The sequence below is a fragment of the Rhinolophus ferrumequinum genome, chromosome 14 (assembly GCF_004115265.2).
Source record: "Rhinolophus ferrumequinum isolate MPI-CBG mRhiFer1 chromosome 14, mRhiFer1_v1.p, whole genome shotgun sequence".
NCBI classification, from domain to species: Eukaryota; Metazoa; Chordata; class Mammalia; order Chiroptera; family Rhinolophidae; genus Rhinolophus; species Rhinolophus ferrumequinum.
Window position 1 is genome coordinate 1,622,872 of NC_046297.1, and position 22,786 is coordinate 1,645,657.

The 22,786-nt window shown below is 39.0% G+C and overlaps 1 protein-coding gene across 1 annotated transcript in view; it reads right to left on the reverse strand.

Annotated features, from left to right (window-relative positions):
- The window catches only part of CNBD1 (cyclic nucleotide binding domain containing 1), a 154,745-nt gene extending 134,642 nt beyond the window's left edge, over window positions 1-20,103 (reverse strand). Inside the window, exons 1-4 of the mRNA XM_033126939.1 lie at window positions 20,016-20,103; window positions 12,047-12,119; window positions 8,011-8,124; window positions 4,588-4,749 (exon numbers count right to left, since the gene is read on the reverse strand). Of these exons, the coding sequence (XP_032982830.1) occupies window positions 4,588-4,749; window positions 8,011-8,124; window positions 12,047-12,119; window positions 20,016-20,103 (437 nt within the window). The remainder of the gene's footprint in view (window positions 1-4,587; window positions 4,750-8,010; window positions 8,125-12,046; window positions 12,120-20,015) is intronic.
- Between the last annotated feature and the right edge of the window lie 2,683 nt (window positions 20,104-22,786).

Here is a 22,786-nt window from a genome sequence, read left to right on the forward strand (position 1 = left end):
CAGTCAGTTTTCCTCCAAGCTCTGTATTTTTAACGGAATTATAGCAGCACAAAATGTTTTTCTCTCATCTGCATATACCCCCTCAGATCGTCTGAGATCGCAGCTCCTCATCGTCTGTGCCATTTCACTGGGACACAGCAGTGGAAGAGCCATATGGCTCTTGGGTGTTAAACAGCCTGCATTTAGAAAGCAAAACTCCTGATGTGCTCTCAGGGAGCCATTCCTCCGAGTCGCCCCTGAGACGTGGCTTCGCCTCACTGCTCCTGGGAAACATAACGATCTTCAGATGCCTCATTCCTTCAAAGGAAACATCTTTAATTGGAGAAAGTAGTAGAAAAAACAATTGGGGCAAGTTTCCTCAGAGGATCTTAAACTGCTTTTCACAGCTCATTTATAAGTTTGTCTCTTCTCCTACCCTTTCTACAACCGCCACAAATACACTTTGTTTTCAGGCATGTCACTTTGTTTTCAGGAATTAGTCATTTATAAAGAAACCAATTATTTTCACCAAAGCAATCTATAGCTGCATTTTTAAAGCTGGCGGTGGTATAGGCAAGGCCATCCAGGGCCAACCTGCGGGCCCAGCATTCTCCTTGTTAGTGGTCAGCTGAGCAGAGGATCTGAGACTCCCAGGCTGTGAACTGAGACCGGCTTGTGTCTTCGAAACAGAAACAGAATCAAACTCTACATGTCAGATCAAATTCCCTACCACAGAACCTGGGCCACGTCACCTCTCACCTAGATCAGTCCCACACAGCCTCCTGACGGGCCACCCGAAATCTCCTCCTGGCACCCACAGCCAACACTGCACGCGTGACTCATCCCGTGTCACTCCCCACGTGTCCCTCCCGCTCTCCAGTCACAGCGAGACGCAAGACCTGCCACACCTACAAGACTCTGGGTGATAACCTGGTCCCTTCCTTCCTCTGAAGCCTCGCTGGCACCAGCTCTTCCCCACACTTGAGCACTTGCACAATCCTCACCTCTGTGCACGCATGTGTCCTCTGCCTGAAAGGCACTGCTCGGAGGTATGGGCCTGGTTAGCTCTCTCACCTCGTTACGTTATCCTATCAAAGGCTCTTTTCAGAGGGGACTTCTCTGGTCCTTGCCATCACGTCTACCCCCTACTCTGCATTAGTTTTTCTTCCTAGAACTTGTCAGTGACACACTATGTGTGTGTGTTCATATTCTCTCTCTCTCTCTCTCTCTCTCTCTCTCTCTCTCGCTTACATGGGAATGTACGCTTCCCACGAGGGCAATGATAGTGTGTGCTCAGCACTGCAGTCCCAATGCCTAGAATATTGCCAGAAACAGATGAGTTCAAAAGTATATGTTCATTCAATTCATTAATTCATGAGTGAAAAATGAAATCAATCACAATTATTTAGAAATTAAAATTCCAGTTATGTTTTAGCTTTTAATGTGTCTTCATGATTCATCTCTCCCTCCTTCTGAAATAACTCTCTTTTGAAACGCCATCCCTTTACCAATTGCAGGTAAACTCAGCAAAGCTGTCAATCAAGATGTCCTGCCCCCTCAGCATTTATTCAAGAGGTGGGAACAAACACAAACCACAACAATCTGACTCCCTATCCCTGGAACTAAAACGTGAGCTGAATAACCCCACTGAAAACAGTTGTCACGGACAGAATCCAAAGCTGCATCTTGGAGAGACCTCCAGAGTTGCTCTGGTCATGTCATCTCCAGCCTCTGGTAGTTCTTCCATGTGGGGAGCCAGTCAATACTCTCCCACAGATTTCCTCTCTAATCCTTTTTTTTTTACCCAGAGTCAGTTTCTGTTGCTTATAGTCTAAAACCTAACTAACACACATGATAAACTCATATCACATTCAATCTCATATGCCTTAAAATACATTATTTAACAGAACTCTCTTTTTTCTCTCTCTCTCTCATCTCCCCCTCCCACTGTCTGTTCTGCACACACATCCCAGTTACACGTTGTCCTCTAGTCGCTCAAACCCTTCCTCTCTGGTGGCATCTCCCAGATGTGCCTTTTCCAAAAGATTTTAATGTTTCACAATCATTTACCCTTCCTCCCAACTAGTGCTGTTTACTCACAACTGCTGAATTGAAGTGCCAGTTAAGAAATCAGCATGATTAAGCCAAATCACATCAACTTATCAATAATCAATGGTTTCTTAATCTTGTCCGGTGTATTTGCATTTCTTTCAAAAGAGACTATTGTTACTCAATATTAATTTCTATTTGTTAAAATTGTAGGCAGGATGACAAAGTGAAGACGTTTAGAGACTGTAAAGTGCTGCTTTTAAAAACGTGTTGTCACATCACTGAAGTAGCCCACCGCTCTGCTCATGGTTCAGTTAGTCAGAGATAAACAGACAGCTACAGACCTGACAACTTATCCTTCAATGAACAGATTTTAGTTGAACTACTTTTGTGTGTGTGTACATAAAGCACGTAGCCTATTTCAAATGTGATTAACAGTCACAAAGAGATTTATAATATTGCCAAATTCCCTTTCCCTGAGTTTTGGGGTTGGGGGCAAAAGCAATGCTTTGTTTCTGACCACCAGAATGTGGCAAAGGTCACGTATGTGCAGGCGCTTGCTCAGGTCAGGTAAGAATTCATCTGAGCAGAATGAAAGACTCCCTGGCTGGCTTGGAAGACTGAAGCTCCAGTGTGAGAAGGTCTGAGAGAGGACACATGCCAAGGATCTCTGGGGCCTCCAGGAGCTGAAAGGAGCCCGGGGCTCACAGCCAGGAAGGAAGCAGGGACCTCAGTGCTACAGCCGCACAGAACTGAATTCTGCCAACAGCCCAGGTGAGTTTGGAAGAGAACCCCATGCCCCAGATGGGAACACAGCCCGGCAGACACCTCGATGGGAGCCTGTAGGACATGAGGCAAGAACCCGGCCAAACCTTGCCCAGAAACATACTAAATGTATGTTGTTTGAAGCCACTAAGTTTGTGATGATTCATTCCACAGCAATAGGAAGTGAATGCACTAGTGTACCACGGAGACCAGATAAAATACAGGTTCTGCAGAAGAGCAGACGTAGACTGTGGATTTAGCACACGCATCACTCTTTTATGTAGCAGCTTATCATGTCACCCTCAGAGTACTGCTGTGAGGGTTACGTCAGAAATCGCGTATGTAAAAGGAAGCTTAGGGCTTCTGCGGCTCTCCTCCCTGTGCTTGAACGGTCTTCCACCACGGCTCCTGCTCTTCACTTCGGTCCACTGCAACCATGGAGTGAACTCTTGTCCATTCGTGCTTTCCAGCGTGACTTCAGCCTTAGCTTTACCTCCGGGTTTGTATACCTTGCAGGAGAACCACAGCCACTTGAGCCCCTTTGCATCTCAGATCAGAACCATTGTTATACGGAAATTGTTCACTGTTATTTTCAGAAAAACAGGGATTACCATCACCACAGAAAGTCCTGCAGCCAAGCACAATCTGAACTCTGTAGTGAGTGGTTCATGAGTGTGTCTAGACTCTTAAAATTTGTAATTCAATGCAATTTTAATCAGCAGTATGTTTTAATGGAATGAAAGTGACGGTATTATCCTTGGGCTCCTATAATTTTCAGGGCTTTAGTGATTTTCTACCAGTTAAAGTGGATATTTTTAACATATTCCCTGAACACATTCCAGTTAAATTTCCTATTTTACAACTTACCCGTTTAATTATACCCCTGCCTGGCAGGTGGATATGATTTCCTTCTCTACAATACTCTCACCCCCATTTCCCCATAAAGTGACTAGGAATTGCTGCATTTATTTTTTGTTATTATGAGCAAAAGCATCACAAATCTGATCATTCTTAAATTTCCTGAAAGTTCTGATCACATTTTCTCTAATTTGCAATTATAATTGTGAAGAAAAATGCTTATAGCATAAAATTCTTAGTTTATTTCTCCAGGTATAAGTGCTAGATTATTAATTTCTCACTCATGCTACTGGTCTTTCTTTCAGGAACAATTCTAGTCTTAACACTTTTACTCTTGGGTTTTTTGTTTTTTTTTTTCTGTTGTCAATCTCAATTCCAATATCACCTTTTCCCAGGGTTCCCTTTTAACTTGAATTTTAATCACAAATCCAATATCATCTCTGGTAACCAGACACTACTCAGATTTAATCCCTTCTTTCTCTTTCCCCTCCCCTGCCTCTTCAGGCAGCTGTGCCCTAACCATACCATAAAGCACTCCAGGAAATTAAAGGGAATATGAGGTAAGTTTCTTTAAAATCCCTGTGATGGGGAAGACCATTTAAATTCTCTGAAGAACTGACAAATAACCATAAGCTAAGGAAATCTTACACATAATTTTGATTTAATGTAATCAGTACATAACATCCATTTTGCTTGCAACTTAAAATTAAAATGATGTGCCACAAGTGGCTAGATCACCCATATATCCGTGATATGCCATGAAGGATTGCATTCATCTAGAAACCAAGTCTCCGGTATTTCCTGCTCTCCTGAATGAACAATTAGCACTAGATTACAGCTGCAGTATACATAGCTTCAAACAACTAACTGAAAAACATAAGAAGCCATTCAAAAGAATTCTTCAACTACGACAAGTAATATGTTAAAAATACTTACAATTTCTTTAAGATAGACAGGAGTTCTTCTAAATGCTCTTTGGATTCTTTGGGTCTGTATAGACTGTGGCCCCCTCGTGCTTTTTTAACATAGACAGCTATATCGTGAGAGCCGTCTTCAACTTGCTGGGGCTGACTTTCTTCCATGCCTTTCGTAGGGTTTCTGAAAAGGAAACGTAATATTTTCCAGCATTGCATATCGCCCAAAAATTACTGACAAGAATGTTTACTTTGTTGTCAAGAGTAGAGAGGTACTGTTCTGAAATAATTTGGCATTTTAATATATTATTAAAATGTCTTCCTTTTCAATGCCTTATTTTTTTTTCAATCAGTAGTAGTTCAGTTAAGTACTTCACTCTGTTAAGTCTAAAAATTAGCATACGTAAAATATTTTCTACATACAGAATTTGATTGTAGGTATTACAACTAAGTGATTGAAACATCTTTCATAGTAAGTTAGGTGTACATAATTTAGGGAAATATTTCTAATCAATGGTCAACACCCTTTTCTTTACACCCAAACACTTGTTTTTCTGGGGTTTTTTTATTTTTTTTTAGCACCAATGATATAAGTACTTTTTTTAACTTTTGTTTCCAATTAGTAAATTATGAACATATTCAAAGCAGCCACCATACTTTATCTTGTGCTATAATATGTTATACACTTAAGTGTCCAAGAGATATATGAATGAATGACCATTTCCAATTCATTTCTTTAGTTCCAACCATTCCTATTAAGAGGTCACTGAAAATCTAAGGGTAAATAATCTAACAAAGTTGTCCATCCTTAAGAAAAAAATAGTGGAGGAGATGATAAAAACCCAAGTGATCATAGATTACTCACCTTTACTACAATTCACGAGAAGACAAAAAAAGTTCAATGCAAGATAAACATTACATGAAATAATAACAACGGTGTCAAATAAGAAAGAACTGAGGGCGCAAAGTAAAACAAAAGTTTCTCTGGAGTGTTTAGGGATTTGAATCTGGGAGTTGCAGATTCAAAAGGAAACCTGAAAGATGTTCCAGAGAAGACAAAGGAAGCCAGAGCTGATAAAGGCAAAAATCAAAGTTGTTCTGAAACTTTTCCTATTGGCTGTCTAACATGGCATTCTGACTCGTCTAGAAAGGATTGGTCTACCTGATCCATGGATAAAATAAATTTCAGATAATGATCACAATTCCAAGCAGCCCTTCATCTCATTCTTGTCCTGCACTCACAATTTTTGTTCAAGTAAAATCATTTCCTTGTGACCTTCCACTTATTTGCATGAATGTGGCTTCGCTCCTGGGGGACTTCATGGTTTCTGGTCACCCTATGATGCAAATGTTGGTATGTTTGGTTGTGGGGACAGAGCCCCAAAAAGCAGTTTCCAGGCTCTCGGCCTCACATAGAAAGGTGCTGGCTCAGGTAGTAAATGACCATCGACTGTGATCAAATGGCCATCAGCTGTGGCTAGTTGGCCGTCAGCTGTAACCAGTGAGCCATTAGCCATGAATATAACTGCCATGGCTAGGCTAGCAAAAAAGAAGGGGGAGCTAGCAAGAAGATGGTGGCTGAGTCTGCAAGCGGCACAGTGAGGGTTGAGAATTGTGTGGCTCCTGGTTCCTGTGTCTTCAACCCAGCCGCCAGCGAGAGTATAGAGATATGACTCCCCTACCTATGGCCCCGTGGGTGTTCCTTTTTGGCCTAGCCATATCCTGCGTTCTTGTGTGGGGAGCGGGAGCAGAGACCCCACCGGACGCCCCGCACGACATTGGTATTGTCACAGAGTCCCCCTAAACTATCCTCATTTATTTTTTGGATTTTTTTTTTCTGTTTGCTGTTCTGATTAGGTGTTTTTTGCTAGCTTGCCTTCCAAATCACTGATTCGATCCTCTGCTTCATCTAATCTACTATTGATTCCCTCTGATGGATTCTTCATTTCAGTTAATGGTGTCTGAAGGACATCTACCCTTCTAGCACATGACTGTCTTCCTTTGATATTCAGCAAATGCCCTGACCTCAGCCATTCTCACCAGCAGCCCACGGCCAGGCAGATGCCATTCTTCCAAGTCTTGCTATACATGACATTTGTGTTAAATGAATTATAAAATGTTGACTATGACAGTGATAACAGATAAAGGCTGTTAATCATTTTAATCATGTAGGCATTTAGTGTCTGCTAAGATTCATGTTTCCTCATTGATTTCATTCTGCCAAAAGCATCTCTGAGCTACCTGAGCTCTATTCCCCTCTTCTGGGCATGTGTGGGTACCTCACAGTACATTAGGACTGGTCTAAGCTAAGCTGAGAGAAGATTTATAATTTCTTAATACATTTTATGGAATTTATTTTAATTCAGTTTAAGGTATTTTTATTGCTACTTTAGAGTAGATTGCTACTTTCTAGCTGAACATATAAATGTTTTGTATTTTTTAACAGCCCCCTTACTACACACATTACAGGTAAAAGCATGATTTTACTTTTATTGTGAGATATGGATACTGAATCATATCAAATGCTTTTTCATCATCTACAGATGGTATCACATAGTTCCTCCTTGAACTACTAATATGACAAAATTATAATAGCTTTTTTAATGTTGAACCTTCTTTCTAGTCATAAGATGAAGGCAACTTAACTATGATGTACAAATTTGCTACTATACTATTGTATTATTTCATTTGCTAATATTTTATTTTGTATGTTTGCCTATCTAGTCATAACTAAAACTGATATTTCTTGTGTTATTCTTGTTAAATTTTTATATAAGGGTTATATGTGCATGGCAAACTTACAACCTATTTTTCAATGTATATACTCCAGGAAAATTTAATTGCATAGAAATTACGTTTTCTTAAAAGGAACTTCTAATGATATTACTTGAGCTATGGGTTTTTAATTCCCCCCCCTTTTTTTTGCATCAAAAAATACTTCTAAAGAGTACTTTTCACAACTTCTATTTACACCATCATTTTTTTTAAATTTCTATCTTCTTGAATAAATTTAGTACCTATTTTTTAGAATATTAACCAATGACATCTAGATCATCAAGTTAGCCTTGTTACCTAAAGTACTATATCTTAATTTAATTTATAATTTTCTTAGTTTTCTCTATCACTTATTATATTATCTTTCTCATTCCTAACAGTATTTTCTCTTATTATGTTTATTAGATAAGGCTAGTTGTTTATTCATTTTAATGATAATATTCAGGAAGCAACACACATTTGTTAGTCCCAATTATCATACCACATAATTAAAATTCCTCCAAAGTGACTGTATGAATCCACCCTTCCCTACTGATCTCCACTTCCTTGGCTACTCCCAGCATGGAGTGCTGGGAACTAATCAAATCATCTCAGTGGTTGAGTTCCATTTGCTCTTTCATGCATCATGCACACACACGTCAACCCTACTTTCAAAATAAGATGTCATTACCTTTGTCCCTCCTGTTTGAAAAGTTTAGGCAGTCTGTTTCTCCCCTGCAGAAATATTTTAGGATATTGCTTTATAAACTTATTGTGAACTGAAAGGATGGTGCACGTATTCCAGCTTTAAAAAGAAAGAGAGAGAGAGAAATTAAATTGTAAGTAGCATAAGATAATAGCTTCCATGGGTGAAAAAGGTGACTGGATTAAGAAACACAAATTGGTAGTTACAAAATAATCATGGGGATGTAAAGTACAGCATTCATAATATAGTCAATAATATTGCAACAACTATGTGTGGTGCCTGGTAGGTACTAGCCAGGGGATCACTGCATAAATTATATAAATGTCTAACCAATATGCTATACACCTGAAACTAAAATGAAATAATATTGAATGTCAACTGTAACTGAAATAAATAATTTTTAAAAGTAAGATAATAGCTTCCAAAGGAAAGATCTTTAACTCAATACATACAATTTAATTCTATACTATCTAATCTAAGAAGCAAATAACAAAAATGTGAAACATAAATAGTTTATGCTTCAAAAATACCCACTATAAAAATTGTCTATCATGTGCTTCAGTGAGAAATAGTTTAAGAATATCAAATTTATGGCAATGTCTATGTTAAAAATTTAATTTTAAGTTGAGCCTTCTTAAAACTTTTATTTCTGTAATTGAGTCAAGTCTTGTATAAAATACACCAGATAATTCAAATTCCTCCAAAATGATTCACATATAGTTTACATATACCTTATTGGAAAGTATATTTATCTGAATCTTTGCAATGATTTATGAAAATCTCGTGCACTATTTTTTTAGGGCTGGAATAAAGATGTGTTATACTGAAAGACCAGCATTTCCCAAATCCAGCAGATCGCTGGGATTGTCTGGGTGCCTTTAAAAGTGCAGATTTCTGATGCTTTTCCTGATGAAACAAGATCTCTAAGGGTGGATGGAGTTTGAGTGGGCTTCTCTACTTTAAATCTCCTCCTCCAGGTGATTCCTAATTGCAGCCAGGTTTCGATCCACTTCAAATATTGAAAATGTGAATAACAAGGCCCACTGTCATTCTGTGTCAGGTAATGACATTTGTTTCTGGAAAATCTGCCTCATTCAATTTTCAGTTGACACCACTACAAAGAGTTGATCAATTTTTAACAATGCTAAACATTCATTTTGACAGCTTATTTCAATTCAATAATTATCAAAAATGATCATACTTAAAATTGAACAATGACAAACATGTTAGTCAACATTTGCCTCAGACCGTGTTTCCCTGAAAATAAAACCTAGCCAGACAATCAGCTCTAAAGCATCTTTTGGAGCAAAAATTAATATAAGATTAATATAAAAATTAATATAAAAATTAATGCATTGTAAAATAAGACCGGGTCTTTATAATATAATAAATATAATAAAATAATATAATATAATATAATTAATACCAGGTCTTATACTAATTTTTGCTCCAAAAGACACATTAGAGCTGAGTGTCCGGCTAGGTTTTATTTTGGGGGACACACAGTAGTAGTGAATATAAAAATCCTTAAGAGAAGGCTTTTCTTATTTCATTGTCAGTGTAAATAGTAACTCATTAACAGTTCTTTTTTCTCTTGGCCAAAGTTCCTAAAACATCTTATTAATTCTATAAACAAAACAAATACTATATATTTTAAGAATACTATTTAACTTAATTGATTCAAGTAATGTAATATGAACGTAATTTAATATGGCATTTGGCATTTTCATTCCTACTCTCACACTATAGAGATACATTGACCAAAAATCTATTCTTTTTGAATCCAACCATTGATATCACTGGAAACTTTCCCAAGATCTTTTTTCCTTTTTTTTCTATTTGGAACCCACATTCTATAATCATCTATTTTACACATTTGCCTGTTATATGTCAGATACTTGTTATGTGCCAAACATTATACTAAGATGTTTACATTGTTTTTGTCTCATTGTACATTTATACAACCTGACAAGGTTGGTATACTTTATTGCCCATTTCACACACACAGAAATTGAAAACTTAATAATTTGCCTAATTCATATAACTAGGAAGCAGAGGATACAGGGTACAAATGAAAACTGAACTGAATTTAAAACTCATTCTCTTAAGTTTCTAGATATATTGCCCCCCTAAATAATAAAACATGCTAGTTCTTACCATCTACCAGGCACTACTCTAGGCCATTTACCAGATCATTTAACTTTTACAAAACAACTGTTAGCTGATATTCTATTTCCCCCATTTTGTAGATATAGAAACTAAGGCCTAAAGAAGTACAAAAGTCTTGTCTGTGGTCACACAGCTGGTAAATGGCTGTGCCAGGGTTCAGACCAGGCAACCTGACTCCAGAGGGCAAGTACTTAACTCTTTTTCGGACAGGGAAAGGTGCTGGAATGAGGGAGAGGCATGAGTGCACAGAAGAAAACTGTTCTTAGGAGATATCCAAGGAACATCAGAGAAGCATGCCTTCCTCCCTTTCTCCAAGAAATAAAGAACAGGAACATGGATGAAAATATAGAAATAAGTGGTTAAGGGGATGTGATATGGAAATGTTTTAAGTTAGAGAAAGTCTGCACACTTAGGGCATTTTCTCAGCAGTCCCATAAAAGATGAGGCAAGGTCCTCTCAGTGAAGGAAGGCGAATGAACACTGATGGATATTGAAGAAACTAACTAGTTTGATAATTTCAAAAAATCCAACTTGGGTGAAAGCATTGGCAAGAAAAATAGATTTTTAAAATTATATCTTCAAATACAACATATCTTAGGAATCCTGAGCTTTGAATCATGATATTTCCCAGTTCTTTGGCTTCAGTATATTTCAACTCGGTATCTCCTATACATTCAGGATTTGTGATTTCAATCATTTTGTTTTGTTCTGGGTGGCAAATTATGCTTAGAGACTGACTTTGCCTTTTCCAGCAATTTATTTAACACATGTTCACTGTGGAAATTTCACAAGCCGATAGCGCACAGGATAATGTCGCTTAATGAGCCAATAAAGAAATAACATACTCAAAATTAACAATAAATTAATCGTGCTATTGTTCCAGGCCAAGGGAGAGAAAAGGAATAAAGTCCAAATTTAACTGAGGTGGACCTTTTTATGGGAAGCATTTGGGAGAGCTTTAACCAACCCAGGGCTGCCTTCCAGGGGCCCTCACAGAAACAAGTCCCTGGTTGCTAGAGCACGTTGCTAAGGAATGAAGGCGCTGGTGTTGGTGGGCAGGCTAGGCCTTACCAGGGTTATCAGTCCAAGGACCAGTGCACACTTTAGGGCCAATGGCAACCAGAGTCACCTTGGCATGGGAGGGGCAGGTATCCCATCTTTTCCTAAGACTGCTGCACAGGTTAGAGCCACTGCCGACGAGAGTCCCACAATCTTCAGAGAGCAGGTTAGGTCAACAAAGTGTGCCTTGCCCAGACCAAAACTCTCCAACAGTCCTCACTAACTCTCAGTATTTACAGTCTAAACGCATCCCCTCGAAATAGCTGCTCTCCAGGTCCTCTATCCCGAAGGCCCCAGCTGGGCTCCTTGGTAGCTGGGCCGCAGGCTGCTTATGGACAACAAAGGAGATGACAACATCCCAACACAACTTACTTCATTCTTAGAGCAAAACAACTTCACTTCTGAAAACGACCTTGTCTTTGTCTTTGTCATAGGCAGGTGGATTAAAATAACTTCATATAAGTTATAAACAGGTGGATGTGAAATCATCTCAATGCCAATCCACAACACATTTTTAAAGCTTTTTCCCCTGTGACTGCTTTCTAAGTAGCAGGAAGGACAGGGCGAGGGATGAGCTATGTTTGTTTCACAGGAAATTGTTTCCCTAAAATATGACATACATATTCTGCCTCTTCCATCTGGAGAAATAACCTCCGGTTTTCAAATCTTTTTATCTGTGTGGTAAATCCGGTATCGATGAGAGTCAACAATGGTTTATTACTATACTTTATCCGTGTAATAAACATATCAATATTCATTTGAGTGACAAAAAAGAAATGCATGAATATCTTACCTGCTTTGTAGTCCTCTCGCATGGCATAATGCATTCAACTGACCGTAATCAATGTGCTTAGACATTTTCAGCCCTACAAAAAAAAAAAAATCAATTAAAAACGTGAGTAATTTTCTGTAATCTTATTAACCAACTGTGTAAATAGAGTTTAATTGCAAACATTCATCATAGTAAAAGAATTCCATGATTACGAAAGTGAGGTAATAATAGTCTTTGTTTGGCGCGCAAGCAGAATTGAATAGGGGGGTTAAAATGAGGAAGGAATTGAATGTTTTTCATTGGTGTCAAATTTGGCCTGGCATTGTTTGTTTACTTCCAGTGAGAGCTGGAGTTTCTATGTGTCATATAACGTCATTCCTTCCAGAATAGGAAGCAGGCCTTCCAGAATCAGGCCTTCCAGAATCCCCATCCTATACCTTTAGAATGTACACTGGTTCCAGAACTCCAGACGTGACAATTCAAAAACGAGTTTTCTTGATATCTCTCTCTCTCTCTCTCTCTCTCTCTCTCTCTCTCTCTCTCTCTCTCTCTCTCGCAATTTTGATTCAGTCCTAAGCAGGCCCCTTTCAGTATCTGAATTCAGTTTGCAATTCCTTCTGAAATTCAAGTGTAAGCAAATCACACAAGATCCCAGAAGAATAGAAAGACAGTGATCACAGCCAAGAAGCAGACTAACAGGATGGTCCTTCAGTGCCCGAAAGAACTGACATCCTTCCAAGGAGATGGGAAGGATGATAGAGTAGGGTAGTGAGTATAACCAGCATCATTACAAAGAGGGGCGCTCACCTCACCGGCCCTCTCCTTACTTACTCCAGGAGAAGGAATGCTGTTAGAAATCCCATAAAACAGAAAGTGGTAATAAACACTAACATGCACATTATTCCTTGAAAAGGTACTGAGAAAATCAGCAGCTGAAAGCATTTCTAAAACTTTAAAAAATATATTCATTGACCACATTCCAGTAATGAAGAATTGGCATTTGACATGTCCAAAGGTATCCATTTTAATTTCAGGTTACTGAATCACAAAATTTGACTTTTTATTTAAGCCTTTGTTGATATAAAAATTAAAATCGATAACAGATACCACCGTCCTAAATAAGAAATTGAAATAAGGGAAACTTAAACAAAAAACTGATTGTTATCTATACAAATCATACCATTTAATAAACATGAAAGTGCTAATTACATGATTTAGGCATTTTCTTGTCTACATTACCCAGTTAAGCCTTAGGAAACCAAAAATTACCTAACTGCATTTTCGCATCATATGGAATAATTATTTTAAATGAGCCAAGTTACAGCTAAATTATATCAAAAATACTTTTACGATACTCATGTTTCTAATATGGGATATTATATAAAATCTTAATGATAGAAGATTTTTAGATACATGGCTTAAGAAAAGGCTTCTACCAACTATTGGTTTAGTCCATTTTCCTGACCCAGTTTAGTACAGGGTCAGATATATCCCTGGTGACTGGCGTGGACAGGGAAGTGGGGTGGTGCCACAGAGATCTGAGAAAAGGTCAAAAAGAGTTGAGAAATTCTGCCTTAAAAAAAGGACTTTAAGAAAGTAAATATCTTCATCCTTCACCTAAAATAGCTTATTAAAAAAAATAAAAATCACAGGATGGATGTTGTAAGTCTAAGGATTGCTAGCAAAGAATAGAAGAATTGAAAAATCACATTGCCTGAGAAAAGCTACAACACTTGAAGGTAAGGCTTTACACTAGGCTTTGCACAGCCAAGAAAACTCAAATCCAGGATAGGCTATGTGGCACTCACAGCCTATAAGGACACTTTACAAGTCACCACAAAATTTCCTCTTCACTGATCCTCCTTTCTAAGAGGTATTTGTCACAAGGGATCATTCCATAAAGCGTGTTGAGCAGCTTAATGGAGCTTATCTTTGAAGCAGTTTCAATAAAAACAAAAATGCCAAAAGATTTCAACATGAAATTGTAACTTTGTAAAGATCAGAAGTTGAGCTTTTCTGGTGATCATATTTAATACAGGGATAAAGATTAAAGAGTTTCAAAGAATACTAAGTTTATGTTTGTTTTCCCATCTTGCTTTCCCTTCATAAATATGTCTTAGACAGAATAAAAATGTTTTGACAAAAGTAGATGGGGCTTAAACCCCTGTAATGAGGATAAAATCAAGGATTTTAACCAGAGTAAATCTGAGAGGATTAGAAGCTGATATAAAAGATGGATACAAAGTTAATCCTTAACTTAGAAATCCATGGTGCAAGTAAAAAAAAAAAAAAAAATTATCTTTATTAATATAAGGCCCACTATATATTACATGCAAAGAAAAAGAATAAAATCAAAAGAATAGAGCATTTGACTCAAGAATTTAGGAAAATAAATTTTGAATAAGGGAAATAGTAAGGAAAAAACAGAAAAACAGAAATTAATGAATTTATGAAAGAGGAAAAACTGTAGAAAAGTAAACAAATTCAAAAGCTGATTCTTTGAAGGGAAAAATAAACTATTGGCTTATCTAACCAGAAAAAAAAAAGTGTCGTTAAATACTCAATGTCAGAAATAAAATTGGGAAATAACTATGAACATCATTACAAAGAAAATCAAAAGAGTATGCTATATAACTATATACTAAAAAAATTAAAACTCCAACTAAAAATATTTTTTCAAGAAAATGAATATTTCCTAAATTGACCTTAGGAGAGAGAAAACCTATATAAATCAATTGCTCTGAAAGACCCAGAGAATAATCTTACCACACTCTCTGCCACATACACATACACACAAACATGTACCAAACAACCAAAAAGGGTGTTATTATAGGTGAATTCTGTCAGATCTTTATGGAAGAAATAATTCTAATGGAAGTTAAATGTTTCAGAACACAAAGAAAAAAGCTTCCAAATTTCTTTGATGAAGCAAGCTAAACTATGATACTCAAATATGATAACTTACTCAGTTTTTCGATATTCTCTTGTGCCTGATGCATATTTTATTTACAAAAGAATTTTCAGTAGAGACTTAGTCACAAAAATTCCCATAAATTATGTGAGATTTCATCATTCTTCATTCCATTTAATAATCACCTGTGTGCTAGGCACTGGAGATACAAAGACACGTGAAGAATATCCACTTATCGCCATGCATTCATCTCATCAGAATCGTAACTTACCCCCGAAGGCACACGCACATACAGTACCTGACATGAGGTTAAAGGTGACCAGAATAATAGCAGGGGTGTAGACAAAGTGCTAGGGAAGTTCCGAGATAAGGAAGGGACTACTTCCTACTGGAGACGCCAGTCCTGAGCAGAACTTTGAGGAATAGAAAGAGCAGATAAAGAGGAAGCAGGAGCGAGGGCAGGCGACTGTGGTGCGGAGTATGATGGTGTAACTCAAGGAGTAACTTCCCCCTCATGTGGGAACCCTCCAGCTCTGTTCCCTGGAGCCCAGAGAAAGGTAGGGTGTCAATAGATGGCTAGGTGACACTTGTTGTGATAAGAGTGATCCCTGACTGACCAGTGGCATCGGGACTACGAAAAGCCAGATGATATGCAAACTTGATGGAGAGTCGTTGGCATGAGTTCCCGGGTACAGTGATTCCGGGAACTTGGAAACAGTACCTATGGAATTTTTACATGATCAAATTCCTTTTTAAATCATCATATCAGAAAAGTAATCCAGTCCACACTGTATGTCGGAAGGGAGACCGGGGTCAGTTCAGTCCAAGGTGACGGACGACTGGTCTAGCTGGCTGAGGGATGGATGTCTGTAGAGGACTAATGCGGGAAGTGCTTCTGAGATAGACTGGCTGAACAGGGGTTGGGGTGGGGGACCAATGGTGACCTCTAGTGGGGAGATCTGATTTGAAATGCATTGGAATTTACCTCAAGGTTTCCTGCCTGCACCCCAAGTCATGGCTGAGCTCAACGTTAAGTTGCTATAACTTCATTTGTAAAGGCCACTCAAGATTTCCTAACAAAAAGCACAAGTACATTGAGATAGTTCTAATGGCAATAAGAAAAAAGAAGAAATGCTTGTGTGGGTTTTTTTCTCAATAAAACATCCACCTTTTTCTCCTTTGAGATTTAAAAAGAAATTACTTTTACACTAGAAAGGAAAGTTGAAAAAACAATTTTCCAATATTTCCTTCCCTAAATTATCTGATGGCCATAGGGACTGTTACTGATTACACAAACAGACATGCACACACATTCAACCATCTCTGCCATCTTTCATTCCTTCTTGAAATATCCATTTTCATCTCTTTTAGCTGTTTTTTTTTCAGCCCTGTTTTCTCATACATTACACAGTTTGCTTCTCTGTCTTTCTTCTCCACTGGCAACCCCTCCTTTTTCTTACTTGCACTCCTAGGATTTGAATGGTTTAAAGTTTTTAAATGGAGAAATATTCACTTTTCCAGATAATTCTGTATCTTGAAACTCCTTTCATCTTTAGCTACTAAAGAACTGAAAGACTCTCAAATTACAGGAAGTGCCCTTGAAGGGTTAGGAATGGTGACCGTTTTTTTCCCCAGCGTTTCTGTAAATGTACGCCATAAAATGAAAGAAGAGCCAAGGAAAACACTCACAGAAGGAGCACTGTCATGTGTCTAATTTCCCTGAAGGTCTCTGCTCCTGTGTGCTTCTTCCCCTTCTACGTTCTCATACCTTGGAACGAGCAAAATGTACCTACAGACATCTCGTGAAGCTGAGACCCTTTTTATTACTGGAACAAGAACAGCAACAAAAACCCTTCTGTTAAAGCAGAGAAATTCTTTCTCCCAGAAAATTAGTGGTCAAAATGTAAAGTGCATTTTTGGAATTGTCCCTTCTCAAAAGGATAAGCCTAAAAAGCATAAAGAAAGTAGAGGCATACATATGAATCCAAACAAAGGTGGCTAACTAGACCACATTCCTATGATAAGCGGAAAAGGGGTTTCCTCCAGCCAAATGCTCAAGGATAGCCCGTGCCTTCTAGTAAAACAATGTTAAGACATTTTTCTTCTTTTTGTCTCCTCAGAAAATCAATGTCTAATAATAACAGGTCATATGTATACCTAGACCAGACGCTTCACGAGCTGGTGAAACTACTATAGGCTTTGCTAACTGTAAGGTTTTTAAAACAATTCTCACCCAGCATTGTTTTAATTGTCTCATCCATCATGTCTTTTTTGCTTTTGAGACCAATCATCTTTTTCCCAGGGTAGGAAGCTGTGAAGAATCTGAGACACAAGTTAGAGAAGACTTGAAAGTTTGCAAGAAAAAGATACACAAGTGACTCAGGAAACTTAACTAGTTGGTGTTTGGGAGTCTGAATTTCAGAGTCAGGAGACAGGACTGGAGGGGTATTTAAAGATGTCCACTATATTCTCTCCCTTAAATCAAGAGTGCCGATGTAGCCAAAATGCCAGAGGAAACAAATGCATACACGTCATTTACCTGGTGAAATGTGCAGCACATTTCAGGGTGTTGGGGAGGAAGAAACTGGGGTGCTGCTGACCTTGCAGTTGGTGTTAGGAGTGGAGAAAATTCACTGCCTGCAGGATACTATGACCAGTTTCCCCACTGCAAGGACAACTGCAAGAACCTTAGCAGGAAACCTAAGCCCCAGCACCCTTCACTGTAAAACGGACCATGTATTAGTTTTCTATGGCTGCTGTAGCAAATTACCACAAACTTACTGGCTTAAATCAACACAGACTTATCATCTTACAGTTCTAGGAGTAAGAAATCTGACACAGCTCTCACTGAGCTAAAGTCAGGTTGTCAGCAGGACTGCCTTCCTTCTGGAAGCTCGAAGACAGAATCCATTCCTTTGCCTTCTCCAGCTTCTAGAGGCAACCAAATTCCTTGGCTCATGTCCCTCCTCCTTCCATCTTCAAAGCCAGAAATGGCCAGCCAAGCCTTTGCCACCCGGTCCTGTGGCCCTGACTCACATGCCTCCCTCTCTCACATACGAGGAAGGACCCTTGTGAGTACGCTGGGCCCACCGTCTAATGCAGGATCCTCTCCCTTACTTCCCCGGCCATGACGCATAGCAATTCACAGATTCACTGTGGGCCACCCATCACTCTGCCTATAGCAGACCTCACAATGTTCCTGTGAGAAATCAATGACATGACAACATGCCGTGCAGAATACTTACCACTACGGAAAGTCCTCAGTCAACGTCACTCACCTACAAAACTGATAGAGAAGGCAGCCCCGACTCACTAAATGTAACCTGACTAACCTTTCCAAAGTAAACAAGGATGGAGATAATGGCTGGGTGTTGGTGAGGTCCTTAACTGAACCGTCCTGTTTATACCCAGGACACCTTATATCTCCTTTATAATTCAGGTCCAGTCATATTACAGCTGGAAAGCATCCTCACGATCGCTTCCTGATCATTGTTTCAGCAGTGACAGACAGAGCCTGCTAAGGGAAATTGACGACTTGCTAGAAGTAGCACCGAGACACGGTTACTAAGCAAGCAGGGCACGTCTCCAAAGAGAAGTCACAGACAGAACATCAAGTGGGAACCTCTAAAGGGGAAATCGGGCTCTGCTGCCTCCCGTTATGCTCTATTCAGTGCTGAGATCTAAATTGCTCCTGATTTTCCATCTTTTAATCACTTCACACAAGTGAAGTGTCCTTGGGAGACACTGCAGAGGGGAGCACATGTCTCATCCTATTGATTCTAAATTAATTTGATCTCCTAACTCCCAGCTACTGCATTTCCTAGGCTGCTGAAAAAGTCGCCTTAGGGGGACTCTTTTTTCTTTTGTACAAATAAAACCTATACAGTGGAAGCTGTGGGTTTGGGCAAAAATCACACTTAATACTTATTTCAACTCTCATTGAAATATTTACAAAACTTGGGACTACGTTCAAAAATTTTTTTCACAATAATACACATATTTAGAGTAACATATGTAGGAACTAATTTGGTTTAACATAAGAACTTTGTCTGACACTGTTCAAAACGTAAGTATACCTCTTCAAAGAGTATCAACTGCTGCCTGTGACGCCTTTTTCCCTGGACACTATGAATATTCCTTTCAAAATATATGTATATTTAGTAGAGCTAAGTCTCACAGGAAGATAAAAGAATAGACGGGTTAACTTCTTCAATCAATACTAAGTGTACCCTACTATTAAAATAATACCCATATTCAATAAAATAATATTCAATAAAGTAAATGGTTTTTGCTTAAAGTCAATATTCATTTATTATTCATTTATTTCACATTCAATAAAGTTAATGCTTTTGAAGTTGAAAGGGTCACAATTATTACCGTTATTATCTAAAAGATGTTTTAAAATCTCAATTATCACTAGGACTGTTACATATTATTAATCAGCACATTAGTGATCAAATAAGAGGTCTGCAAACTTGATGGCTAGGACAAGAAGTCATGAGAAAAATGTTCTGAGTTTAAACTAACTATATGAAATAAGAAAATAAGATCAATTGTATCAACTTCAAAATATTTAACTGTATATTTAGAATTCTTATGGTTTTGTAAATCAGTGACGACAAAATAAAAATGAAATGGGAACAAATGTCAGAGCAAGAATAATGGGGATTCTCTTTTTTTCCCTTAAAAGAATCTAATGAGAATTCTCCTATTGAAAAATAAGTACGACTTAGCTCACGAAGTCAGGAAGACTGATTCTGGGGAGTCACGGGAAGACCTGCCAAAAAACAAGGGGCCTCGTCACTGGGGAGCCGGGTGGCCTCATTCCGCCTTTGTTTTCTCTCCTCTTTAAAAGTCTTTATTTGACACTCTGAGAGTTGATACAGACCCTCGCTAGACAAAGTGAAATCTCGGGACCTAGAGAACAGAAAAGGCTCCCGGTGGACAAATCAGAATGTGCACATCTATGTTCCTCCCGCTTCCCTCGGGGCGTCAGGAAGACCCCAGCGGCCGCCACCTCTTACATCCGGGCTGAGCCCCAGAGAACAACGGCCGCGCCTGGACGTGGTCCCCACTCACTTGGGACACCGCGGAGTGGAGGCGGCGGCACACTCCTCAAGGCTGTCATGTGGGACAGCAAGTTGGATGACAAACAAGACAGAGGCATCTTGGCCGGCTGGACGGCAGCTGAGCAGAGCCTCCGTGAGCTGCAAAGGAGCGCTTTTCCTGCAGGTCACAGAGCAGAAGCCCAGGGCGCGCTCTGATAGGCTGGGAGCGCAGAACCTCAGTGTGCGCACAGCCGGTTCCAAAGGGAAATCTCCACCAGCAACAACCATCTCCTAGTCCGGTGGAACTCAGGGAGGGGCTTCGTGAGCGATAGTGGGTCGTAGGAGTGAGGAAGGAAATGGTACTCCTCAAAGCAGCTACAGCGGAATCAATGGCGAGCCTGAGTCCGGGGTGGAGGAAAGAAGACTTCCTTTCACCAATCTTCCCGAGTCCAGAGCTCTTTTCCTGCCTACTCACTGTTTACACTGAGTATAAGTGGCCCTGCTTGTAGCAGCCACAACAGGATATTCCACTGTGCTCCGTGGCTACCTACACGGGGTAAAGCATCCCTTCTAATTATCATGTTCCAACGAACTGGTAACATAGCCAATATTTAAGGAGCACCTTTTTTCAAGCATCAGTTTAGACACTCCACACATTTTATCCCTCACAACCCCATGAGCTTGGTACACTTTCTAAGACCTATTTTCTGGCTGAGAAAACTGAGGTGTGTAGAGGTAATTAACTTGAGAAGATCACCAAAGGCAGAGCAGGTCTTACTTTTTTCACCCTAGCAAAAGGACCAGAGAGGCTGGACCTGACAAGGGATTTATAGGAGTTCGTGAAGAATGGGTGGATTAGAAAAAGATGAGACACAGGATACCTGCCCCCTCTCCTTCCTCACCATGATGAAATTGTATTCTATCCATGAAGCCCAACAATTGCCTTCTCTGTCTACATCCTTCAGAAAATAATTATATTATTCTGGGATGTCATGTATAAATAAGAATGTCATTTTAATATAGAAATCACTCATGAAGATGAATCTAGTTGCAATTTCATAGTTCTCAAAAGATATAACAGCAGACAAATGCTTTCTTAAAACATACAAATAAATTACCTTTCTTAAATAACTCTGAATAATCTTAACCCAACAGGATCAAAGTAAGACTCCATCCAGCCCTTTTTATAATACATATAAATACTGAGCAGGAAAGGCAGTCATGGAGAATGACTGTTCAAAATGAGCAAGATGTTATCAACTTTGATGAGTGTAAATGAAAAACAACTTAAATGAAATCAACTGTTCAAGGAAATAATTAAACATTGTAACAGCTATGTAGTCTGGAAAACTACCGAGATCAGAACCCCTGTCAGACTTGATGGTATTAGCAGTTCCCATGATGGCTTCAGATAAAATTATTCGAAACACATTCAAGATATCACCAACTTTACAAACATATCCTCTTGCTGACTTTAAAATTCTTTCCCTTTATGGGCAGTCACAAATGCAATCTCCCACTGAAGACAGATTTTTCCTAAATAAAATAAAGGAAGAGTTCAAAATTAGCAAGAATTTTAGCCAGAATAGCATGTTGAGCTATTCATTTCACTAGATTATGAAGTGCCCTAGTTTTTCTAATGTCTGTTCAAAATTCACTCTGAAAAGTCATAAAACCACTTGTGCTCCAAGCTCTCTGAGTTTATCAAAGTTTACCTCCATAACGTGGTGAAGGAAGGCAAACTCATTGCATTTCTGTTCGAATTTCTATTCTCAGAAGAGTAATAACTGAATGACCGATCACATCTGTGGACTGTATTCCCACTGCCAACCTAAGTGACTTCCATGTATTATCTCTTATTTAATTTGGTCTTTGCAAAAGTATATGAAACAGAAACTGATAGTATTCTCGTTTTACAAATTTGAAAACAAGTCTTGGTGATGATAAATAATTTTCCAGGTCTTCCTGCCATGGAAATGCACCTCCAGGATTCAAATTTTGGCTGACTCTTCAGCCCACTAGCTCAGCACCACTTGAGCAAAGGAAAACATGTTTAACCGTCATTTTCCCAAACCCATCACAAATGTGAATGCCTCTTGTTAAAAGGAATTCCCTTTAAATTTAAGCAAGTAAGTGTTCTTAACATAGACAAGTGTTGCTCCGTGGTTCTTGCATGCTGTGAATACTGGCTGGCATGCCTTCCATGGATGCACAATCTAGTTTTTTCTCTTGACTTTTCTCCAGATACATTACTTTGAATTCACATTTTACTCTGCAGGTGCTCAAAATTCATTTAAATTTAGAAGTACAATATCCACTGTAAGCCCAGGAAGAAGTGAACCATATCTTCCTGACCTAAAAAAAGGAAAAAAATAATGTCCCTTTCTCTTTCTCCCTCTCTTGCAGTTTCTCTAGTGACTTAGATATTCTCAGAGATTCACTTGGCTATATTCACAACGGCCAAGGAAAGCACCAGAAGGGTCACAGAAGTGTGCTTGGCACGTGATTCCGTGTCCAGTGGATTACGTTCCAGCTCACAGAACCTGTGAATGGCACGAGCATTTATTTCCTCCTTCTTGGGGTGAGCCTACTGAGTACCTTCTGTTTGCTCGACATATGCTTCTCCTTTTCACTTGTACGGCAGACGGAACTGGACTTACTGCTTCACCCAGTCTAGGGTCAAGTTTCTGAAGGTCATGTAATGAATCAGGAACAGTCATGCCTGAAGCAAAGATTACAAATTCTTTGCCCAACCAAGTTCTGCCTCCTGCTTGGCGTCCCTTCCCTCCCTCATTGAAGGAG